This window comes from Rhincodon typus, chromosome 1, assembly GCF_021869965.1.
Source record: "Rhincodon typus isolate 14 chromosome 1, sRhiTyp1.1, whole genome shotgun sequence".
NCBI lineage: Eukaryota > Metazoa > Chordata > Chondrichthyes > Orectolobiformes > Rhincodontidae > Rhincodon > Rhincodon typus.
The window spans coordinates 38,546,774-38,558,107 of NC_063332.1; the positions used below are offsets into that span (position 1 = coordinate 38,546,774).

Genomic DNA, 11,334 nt, shown 5'->3' on the forward strand with positions numbered 1-11,334 from the left:
CATTGATAATCTGAACTGCCAAGGTTAATGAAGTCCAAATCTAGAGGGCATAGGTGTAAGGTGAGAAGGATAAGATTTAAAAGGATCCCGAGGAATAACTTTTTTTTTGCAGAGGGTGGTGCGTATATGGAACAAGCTACCAGAGGAAGTGGTGGAGGTGGGTATTATTACAACATTTAAAAGACATTTGGACAGGTACATGAATATGAAAGGTTTAGAAGGAAATGGAAGCAAATGGGACTAGTTTAGTTTGGGAAATCTGGTCAGCATAGACGAGTTGGACTGAAGGATCTGTTTCTGTGCTGTATGACTCCATGACTCACTCTGTCAGATGATGATGGATCTCACTGAACTGGAATCTGATGGAAAAAGGTCCCGGTCAAGTCTAGCTCAACACTGTGTAAATAGTTAATAAGTGTCAACAGTTTACTTTTGTGTGGTTTCCAGTCTCACAGGCTGTGAGAATCTGCTAATGACACAGACACTGTGCAAATAGTAGCATGTGGTCTGTGAACTGGTTATGATAGATCCAAGATGAAGGAGATAAAACACACACAGTGAAATCAGAGCAGTCGAATCTGATGGCAGCCAACAGGGACTGTACAGACCAGTGGCAGAAACCTTGTTTCCACAAGAGCCCTTGGACATCGTGGACGGCCCTGACCCCAATCAGTTGTTGCCACTGCTTCAAGTACCAAACCACCTTGATCCAGAGCTCAATAAGAATCAACCATCAAATTTAATAATGAACTCAAGGCCTTTGATTTTGTTTACGGTGCTATTCTATAGTATATTACAAAGAATATATTACTGACAACCCAGAGATTTGCAGCAAATTTGGCTGCACAGTGGCTCAGTGGTTAGCACTGCTACCTCACAGTGCCAGGTACCTGGATTCAATTCCAGCCTCGGCTGTCTGTGTGGAGTTTGCACTTTCTCCCCGTGTGAGTTTCCTCTCACAGTCATAAGATGTGCAGGTTAGGTGGACTGGCCATGCTAAATTGCCCATAGTGACCAGGGATGTATAGGTTAGGTGGATTAGCCATGGGAAATGCAGGGTTGCAGGGTTACAGGGATAGGGTGGGGCAGGAGTGAGTCTGGGTGGGTTGCTCTTCGAAGAGTTGGTGTGGACTTGTTGGGCCGAATGGCCTGTTTCCACACTGTAGAGATTCTGTGAAATTTTAATTCATTTTTCATTAACCAACAGTAAAATGTGGAGATGACAGAGGCCTCAGAACCCTCTAAAAATTTCAGAATGGGAAGGCAGAGGGTTCAGTCACTTCCAGTGTCCCAGGTGTGGTGGTGTAGTAGGAAAAAGCCTCACCGGTACAGGCTTGTTTAGTCATTAATGCATAGCATAGTTCCAGCACATGGTGCAGCCACTTTAATCCGGTATGCTGTGCAGAAAACATTCAACTCCAATTCCACAGCTGCCAACGTTATGAAATCACGAATTTATCTTTTTTCATTGTAAATACTTCTTAGAATATTATGCATACCTTGTCATAATGAGATCTTAAAAGACGAAGTTAAGGAAGAGCAGATGATAAAGCTTAGGGTTAGGAATGGCATATGTTGTATATATTTGCCATAGCTGGGAGAGATGAACTGCTGTTCACAAGATGGAGTGTATTCATTTGCCTACATCTTTAACAGTTTTATTGCCACGTATGGGTAGTAGGCTATTTGGCAATGGCAAAATTGCAGCCATTTGAAGAAAATTCTAGGTTGAAGCTTACAGAAATGAGTCTCCTTCTTTTAATTTCAGTACTTCTTGAAAACATACAAAATTAATTTGTTTTGTGTGCATGTTTATTAGATAGCATTTGATTCAATTTTTTAAATTTTACGAGAAAAATAACAAGCTTCTTTTTGAAAATGAAATAATTCAATTGGCACTAGGGCACAAAATTTGATGATTATATTATTGTGAAATAATGCATAATATTTTGTTACAACTTCGATTTGGATCTATTACATTCAATAACACCAGCAGATTCAAGCTTATTTATCTGCTCTTTTGTGAAACCATATTCAATCAACACAAGTTGCGTGTGCTCTCCCACTTGTGGGTCTCTTTCCAAACTGACGACGGCTGGGGTCCGGGACAGGACAGGAGCTGGTCTAGGGCTGACATGTCCATCCGCAGCAATAATAAAAGAACCTCTTTCTCGATTGTGCGGATGATCAAAAGCTTCTTGGAAAGACAAAACAGGAGTAACACAAGCATCACTTCCATCAAAGACCTTCATCCATTGCTCTTGGCTCTTTGCAGCAAATGCTTCCGTAAAAATTCTTCTTAACTCAGGCCAGTCAGACCGGCTGTTCTGAGGAGGCAGTTTGGTGGAATCCAAGCCGAGACCTACAACAACAGACAGAAAGCAACAGCTAGTCACAGGATCAACTGCACAAGGGAAACCTAAAAATCTGACTGGTAGAAAGAAACCTGACCTTCAATTCAGAATGAACAGACTTTGAAGGTTTCTGGTTAAAAGCAAAAACATTTAACATGAGAAGAGAACTTCTTGCTCTAAGCAGGCATTTAGCGCCTCTGTTTAAATTTCAAAAACTTAGGCTGACATGTGAATGCAGTATTGAGGGAGTACTGCAGCGTTGAGATTCTCTCAGTAGTACACTAAACGGTCTGCCAAAATTATGCACGAAAGTCCGTACAGACTCTTGAATAACACTAAATTTTGACTCAGTTGAAAGTCCAACCTGACGAACCAAGATGCAAAGTATGATCAGTGCTGGTCAAGCCCAGAGCACAGTGCTTTGCATGGCTGGCTAGGCCGTAAGCCTTTGCTCTTTCCTATTTGTAACTAAGGTTTATTAGGAATTAAGAAATTATACTTCCCAAGTCAGTCAAATTCAAAATCTACTTCCAAGGATTTCTTATTAATTTGGTCTGGAATTGTCACAAATGGTGACAGATTTCATTCTATTGACCCAAAAAAATTGACATAAAAAGGCATAACTTTTTTTATAAAGAAGATATAGGCATAAAGTTTGTTATCTTTTAAAGAGAATTCCCACCCTAATTCCCTCTGTCATTTCCATCCATCTTGCATCCTTTAAAACCTCCATAAGTGTGACCTTCTTAATTCAGCTTTTAGTGACGAATCCCAATGGTTTCATTCTTCAGCTTGATGTCAATTTTTGAGCCTACACTTCTGCCAATGTCTTAGGCTATTCTCTTGCATTAATGGGAGTTGATGAATACTGGTTGTTTTTTTAAACCTTACCTCTTGAAATGAAACAATCTATAACAGAAAGCAGAGATAGTAGGAACTGCCGATGCTGGTGTCTGAGATAACAAGGTGTGGAGCTGGAGGAACACAGCAGGCCAGGCAGCATCAGAGGAGCAGGAAAGCTGATGTTTCAGGTCGGGACCCTTCTTCAGAAATGGGGGAGGGGAAGGGGGCTCTGAAATAAATAGAGAGGGGACGGTGATAGCAGGTAGATAGTGGAGCGGATAGGTGGGAGAGAAGACGGACAGGTCAAGGAGGTGGGGATGAAGCTAGTAAAGGTGAGTGTAGGTAGGAAGTCGGGGTGGGGATTGGTCAGTGAGGTAGGAAGAGCGGATAGGTGGGAGAGAAGTCCGTCTTCTCTCCGACCTATCCACTCCACTATCTACCTGTTTTCATCACCACCCCGCTCCCCCCACCATCTCTACTTATTTCAGAGCCCCCTTCCTTCACCCATTTCTAAGGAAGGGTCCCGACCCAAAACGTCAACTTTCCTGCTCCTCTGATGCTGCCTGGCCTGCTGTGTTCCTCCAGCTCCACACCTTGTTATCTATAACAAAAAGCATACTTTTCAAAGATGGCTACAACCTTCAACAGATATTACAACATTGTTGCAATTGGCAAAATACCCATCTATATATAAAACAAAAACAGAAACTGCGAGAAATCTCAGCATATCTGGCAACGTCTGTGAAGAGAAATCGGGGTTAATGTTTCGGGTCCAGTTAACCATTGGAGTCAAGAGTTGTACAGCACAGAAACAGACCCTTTGGTCCAACCTGTCGTGCCAATCAGATGTCTTAAATTAATCCAGTCCCATTTGCCAGCATTTGACTCACATCCCTCCACACCCTTCCTATTCACATACCCACCCAGATGCCTTTTAAATGTTGGAATTGTACCAGCCTCCACCACTTCCTCTAGCAGCTCATTCCATACACGTACCACCCTCTGTGTGAAAAGGTTGCCCCTTAGGTCCCTTTTAAATCTTTCCCCTCTCACTTTACCTCAGCCCTCTAGTTTTGGACTCCCCTACATTGGGGAAAAGACCATGATTATTCACCCTATCCATGCCCCTTCTGATTTTATAAACTTCTATACGGTCACCGCTCAGCCTCCAATGCTCCAGGGAAAACAGCCCTAGCCTATTCACTCTCCCACCAGCCCCACCTCCCACCCTCCCACCCCATAGCTCAAACCCTCCAAGCCTGGCAACATCCTTATAAATCTTTTCTGAACCCTTTCAAATTTAACAACAAATTTCGTACAGCAGGGGACCAGAATTGAACACAGTATTTCAAAAGTGGTCTAACCAATATCCTGTACAGCCACAACATGACATCCCAATGTACAATCCTGTACTCAATGCACTGACCAATACAGGCAAGTGCACGAAATGCCTTCTTTACTACCCTGTCCACCTGCAACTCCACTTCCTTCTCTTCACATCCAAATCATTCATACAAATGACAAAAAGCAGTGGACCCAGCACTGATCCTTGAGGCACACTGCTGGTCATAGGCCTCCAGTCCAAAAGACCCTTCTTCAGAATATCTATATATATATAGCTAAATTTAATCAATATCATCAGTCGGAAGGATGTTGGCTCAGAAGATCATAAAGCCCATTTCCTAAGATAAATAGTGTATTTAACTAGAAGTAATAAATGCTGAGTTCAGGATATTCAACTCCAAACATCTGTAAGTATCCTGTTGTAGACTTGTCCTAATTCCTACTGAATCACAGAAATGACAAGAACTAGATGCTCTAGGCCTTCAGGACATTGCGTTAAACCGCGTAAAGGGAAGAATCTCCACCTGCTTTGTATAAGGAAGGTGTCACCAAGGGGTAGTCCCATAGGCAGAGTTCATATAAAGACTAAGCTAAAGGAGGTCATAAGCAAGCTGAGCTCATGTCAGCTCTCTGCAAAAATAAATTAGATAGTCTTAGAGTCATACAGCATGGAAACAGACCCTTCATCCAACTCATCCACGCCGACCAAACTAAACTAGTCCTTAGTCTGTGTTTGGCCCACATCCTTCTAAACCTTTCCTATTCATGTACCTGTCCAAATGACTTTTAAATGTTGTTAACTGTACCTGCATCTACCACTTTCTTTGGCGGTTCATTCCACATATGCACCACTCTCTGTTTGAAAAGGTTGCCCCTCAGGTCCCTTTTAAATCTTTCTCCTCTCACCTTAAAAATATGCCCTTCAGTTTTGAACTCCCGACTTTAGGCAAAAGACCTTAGATATTCACCTTATCTATGCTCCTCATGATTTTATAGACCTCTATTGATTTCATTTGATTTACTATTGGTCATGTACTAAGATACAGTGAAAAGTATTGTTTTACATGTTATCCAGGCAAATCATACCTCACATAAGTACATCAGGTTAACAGAACAGAATAGAGTATAGAGTATAGTGTCACAGCTACAGAGAAGGTGCAGAGAAAGACCAACTCTAATATATTAGAGGTCCATCTATAATACTGATAACAGCAGGGAAGAAGCTGTTCTTAAATGTGTTTGTACGTTTCCAAACTTATGTTTCTTCTGCCGGAAGAAGATGGAAGAGAGTATAACAAGGGTGGGAGGGGCTGTTTGATCATGTTAAAAAACCGAAAGAACTGCAGATGTTGGAGATCTGAAACAAAAACACGGAAACCTTTGGAAAATCTCAGAGCAGAGAAATCAAGAGTTAACATTTCAGGTCCAGTCACCCTTCTTCAGAACAGGTTAAGACCACTTTTGCTCAGGCATTCCCACACAGACACTTGTTCTACTTGGTCCCTATTTCTCCAGGACCAGATCCAGCAATGCCTCCTTCATTGTTGGTCTAATAATATACAGGAAGGTCTCTTGAATGCGCTGCCATGCCTCCCTGGGATAGTGCACTGTAAATCAAGCCCCACTGTTCTCAGAATCATCACAAAAGCTAAAGACTTTTATCAAAGTATGTAAAATCTCCAATTTACTGATGTTTTATACTCAGGTTAGCAGAAAGCGTGGATCAGGTTTTTTTTTATTATTCATTCATGGGATGAGGGTGTCACTGGATAGGTCAGCATTTATTGCTCATCCTTAACTGCCCAGAGGGTAGTTAAGAGTCAGGCACATGGCTCTGGTCTGGAGTCAAATGTAGGCCAGACCAGGTAAAGAAGGCAGTTTCACTTGGGCCTCTGAACTAACGGGTTTCTGTACTTCATATGATTTATTTATAATAAATAGTAATTCTTAACTGTAGGTAAACAACTGAACTTTCAACATAACTATACTAGTTCAAACTCCAACTTCCTTAAACTCCTCTATGCATACACACAGACAGAAAATCATAATGATGTTGTGGGTGGAAGGCAAAAAAAAAAATTGAGAAGACTGTTCAATAGGACTCGTCCCCAGATGTGGCAGAGATGATCCTTTTGCCTTGCCAGAGCTTGGTGCTCCTGGATCTCTCTTCTCCAAATTCTTTCACTTAGTTGCAGGAGGCACAGGATGACTGGTTCACAACTTAGAAAGCCTCTCGCTAATTAGTTAAAAGCAACAGTTTACAGCAAGTGATGCTGGAAAATAAACTGGCTTTCTTCAGTCTTTAGTTAATTTAAGCAATTAAGTAAAGGGCATCACCTCCCGTTTCGAAGGTCCAAAAGTTTCTGACTATCTCATTCACACCCACAAGCTGTACAACTACCTGGAAGGCAACCACATTGTTGTTTGCAGACAGAAGGCTTTTGACATCAACAAGTGGTCATCACCCCACAGACCAATCAGCTACATGCTGTTGGCTGAATCTCATTTTGTATACTTCCTGGTGCCAGCTTGTCTGCATTAAACTTCAACACCATTGGTTGATCAAACAGCAGAGTAAACAACACGTGTAAATAACCGAAGCTTGCTTTTAAAAAGTGCGGCAATCTCTTTCACAATCCTTGTTCTTTGTCCCCATTTCAGTCCACAATCAAAAATACAAGAAAATGAAAAGATAGTCTTTACAATTCTTTAGAAATTCCATCATCCTACTACCCTTACTGTAACAATATCCCAATCAACACTATGTAAGTGATATTACCACTCTATAGTTATTGCATGGCTTTGTGCTTTCACGGCAGATTTGGTTCTCTAACCCTGTCACGCTATTTTGAGGACCTGCAGAAAATTCCCAGCAGCTTAATCACATACCTTCTCAACTCTAACCAAATGAAGTTTATCTTTTACCTTTCCAGTACATCTTTTCTTTCCAACAATCTCTTTGTTAATCTGTACTATTCCAACTCCCTCGTTAATTGTCTTTTCTGAATATGCTTGAATATTAAACATCCAGTTCCTCAGCATTTTCAGGCCACATTTTCATTATTGCCACAATATTATACTCCCACATGCCTTTGTACTTGTAGCTCAAGACCTTTAATTCACTACATTTAGAGCATTTACAATGTATTGACAGACAGTGTAAATCTGTCCATGCATTCCTTGTAGTCCTTCTTAGTCTAGTTTTATTTAATGTGACACTACTTTCTTCTCTAGGAAGGACCTTATTCATCTTTTCTACTTCTTTATGAACATAAAAACAAGGATCAAGAATAGACCATTCAGCCCCTTAAGCCCGCTCTGCCATTTATGAAGATTATGACTGATTGTAACCGAAAATCCACATTTTCACCTACCTCAATAACTTTTCATACCTTTGCTATTAAGAATCAATCCATCCCTGCCTTAAAATATTCAAAGACTCTGCTTCCATTGTCTTTTCAAAAAGAGTTGAGTTCATCTTGAGTAAATGTAGTGAATCAATTGAATTGATTGAGATTTTTGAAGGGGTGACCAAGAAAGTAGATGAGGGCAGTGTGGTACACGTTATCTACATGAACTTTAGCAAGGCTTTTGACAAGGTACCACATGGTTGCTTGTTGAAACAAGTTAAACCTCACAGGATCCAGAGAGAATAAACCAACTTGATACAAAATTGGATAGTAAGAACTGCCGATGCTGGAGTCAGAAATACCACAGTGTGGAGCTGGAGGAAGACAGCAGGTCAGGCAGTATCAGAGGGGCAGGAAAGCTGACGTTTCGTTTCCTGCTCCTCTGATGCTGCCTGACCTCTGTGTTCCTCCAACTCCACACTGTGATACAAAATTGGCTTGATAGTAGAAGACAGAGAGTGGTGATAGAAGGTTGCTCTTCAGACTGGTGTGCCACAGGGATTGGTGCTGGGTCTACTGTTATTTGTGATTTATACAAACAATTTGGATGAGAATTTAGGAGGTATGGTTTGTAAGTTTGCAGTTGAAACCAAGATTGGTGGTATAGTGGACAGCGAAGAAGGTTATTTGGGAATGCAGTGAGATCGTGATCAAATGGGCCAGACGGCTGAGGAATGGCAGAGGGAGTTTAATTTAGATAAATGCAATGTGTTGCATTTTGGTGGGTCAAACCAGGGCAGGACTTATATAGTCAATGTTGGGGCCTTGGGGAGTGTTATAGAACAAAGAGATCAAGGAGTACAGGCTCATAGCTCCTTGAGAGTGGAGTCACAGGTAGACAAGGTGGTGAAGAAGGTTTTCAGCACGCTTGCTTTCATCGGTCAAAGGACTGAATATAGGAGTTGGGATGTCTTGCTGCAGCTGTACAAGACGCTAGTCAGGCTACATTTGGAGTTACGCGTGTAATTCTGGTTGCTCTACTTTAGAAAGGATATTATTAAACTAGTAAAAGAGCAGAAAAGATTTACTGGGATGCTACCTGGACTAAAAGGTTTGAGTTATAAGAAGAGGGTGGATAGATTGGGACTTAGTTCCCTGGAGTGTAGGAGACTGAGGTGTGACCTTATTGAGGACTATAAAATCATGAGAGCCGTAGATATGGTAGATAGCCAAAAGCTGTTCCCCATGATAGGGGAGTCTAAAACTAAAGGGAATAGGTTTAAGGTGAGAGGTAAGAAAGGGTCCTGGGGACAATTTTGTCACACAGAGGGTGGCGAGTGTCTGGAATGGGCTGCCAAAGGTCATGATGGAAGCGAGTACTATTTTGTCATTTAAGAAACATTTAGACAAGCACATGGATGGGGTAGGTATGGAGGAATATGGTCCAAACACAGGCAAATGGGACCAGTTTAATTCTGAAAACTGGGTGGCATGGGCAATTTCGGCCAAAGGGCCTGTTCCTATGCTGTAGACCTCCATGACTCTGAGTTCCAAAGACTCTCCACTACTTGGTGGGGGAGAAACAAATCATCCTTTCTCTACCTTTTAATGGGCAACCCCTTATTTTTAAAACAGTGATACCATCCCCTTGTCAATTAATTCCAAATTATCCCAATCACAACAGTGAACCTTGCTGTCAGCACTTTGGACCTCTCTTTTTTAAGGAGATGCTTCCTATCCCAGAAGTTTTCTTAATGCATTGAGAATCTGAAGGTCTTCCTCCTGCACCATAACTCATATCACATGTTAATCTTCATCACCTTCATTTTTAAGAAATTCTTTTCGTTAAGTGTAGCATCTCTGGCAAGACCAACATCTATTGTTCACCCCCGAACTGTGAGTTGCCTTTTGAATTGTTTCCCTCTGATGCAAATTTTTACTCTCAGTGGTGAGCAACACTTGGAGTAAGCACTCATTACTTCTTTTAAGTATGAATCTTCAAAGTTACCCCTAATTCCTGAAAATCTGTATGGAGGACCTCAATATCTGTTTATATCATTGATACTGACAAGTACCACAGCTTCTGGCTCACTCCTTTTCCCTGAAGACTATCTTGTACCCTCTGCATGATCTGTTTTACCCTGGCACTATTTGAAGGTGACATTATTCCCACCTATCTCCAATGCGGAGTAGCAGTTTCACAAAATATTAAAGACTCCTGCATCCGTCTTGACTTCCAGATGGTCACCTATCTGGTCATTTGAACTCTCATAGCTTGTGGGGTGACCACCTCCTGGAACATGCAACCCAGGAAACTCTCATCCCTGGCTGCTCTTTAGGCTCAGGAGTATTGACCTTGAACATCCAACGCTGTAGGAGCGCTTTTTGCGCATGGACTGCAACATTTCAAGACAATGATTTATCACTGCTTTCTCAAGCTTTTGAAATTAAGGATGGGGCAATAAATTCTGGCCTTTCCGGCAACATTCATTTCTTTAGAATCCTTTTCCAGAATATAGACATTACTGGTTATGTCAAAACTGAATGAAAGAAAAGCACCTCAACAAATCTTGCACATTATTGGCTGCACATTAGTCTCACTTTTACTAATAGCCCAACATTGGACATGACAAATTCAAATACTGGAATGGCTATCAAACTCAGTTAGTTCAGCTAACTCAGTAGTGACTCCTCCCCCTCAGGAGCTCTCCCTTTCTAGAGAATACATAGAACTGTTTAAAATAAAGGTCAATTCTCCATGAACTGGTGTCAGCTGTAAAATCATGTGGTTATCTGCTGAGATATTATTTAGGCAAGTATTACTGCAGGGGAAAAAAAAATCATAAAAATAACAATACTAACTGCACTGTTAAAATGCTTGCCTTACAAATTCATGCAAATTAGCCTGGTCAGCTCTCTCAGCAAGAAACAGAAATTCTGAGAAGGAAAATTGTTCAACAGAATCTAAAAACTATGGATCTTAAGTAACAGGTACAGGTTTATAATCTTAAATGTACAATGCATCAATTGCTTCATAGAATCACAAAGTTTCACTGCAGGAGTTGGTGATATGAGCCAACAAGTGACATTTTCATTTCGAAGATTAAATGAGGCGGTTGGTCCAAAAGATGGGAGAGACCTTTGCTTGGGGGTGGGGGGCGGCGTTGTGGTTTCTCTGATGTGATTATGTTCTTTTAAGCTCATTACCTGCAAGTGCATAAGTGAAACATCAAATTCCTGTGCTGGGTAGTCTGAAGGTTCTGCCCCAAAAGCACCTTCCAGGATCCAGACAATGTGTTTAAAAGGTATCCAGGGCCATCAAACAACCCTTACTCATTACCTCACAACATGTCACAGAGTTGGTAAGAAAGCAGTGCTATAGTTCAGGAATAGTGGTAGTAGGAACTGCAGATGCTGGAGAATCCGAGACAACAAGGTGCAGG

General features: G+C 41.4%; 1 protein-coding gene across 4 annotated transcripts in view; it reads right to left on the reverse strand.

Annotated features, from left to right (window-relative positions):
- Window positions 1–1,794: 1,794 nt before the first annotated feature.
- amacr (alpha-methylacyl-CoA racemase) overlaps window positions 1,795–11,334 on the reverse strand; it is a 78,379-nt gene continuing 68,839 nt past the window's right edge. For all 4 annotated transcript variants that reach the window (XM_048599708.1, XM_048599719.1, XM_048599712.1 and 1 more), the window contains one exon: window positions 1,795–2,362. In XM_048599708.1, coding sequence (XP_048455665.1) covers window positions 1,953–2,362 — 410 coding nt within the window. In that variant the 3' untranslated portion in view covers window positions 1,795–1,952. The remainder of the gene's footprint in view (window positions 2,363–11,334) is intronic.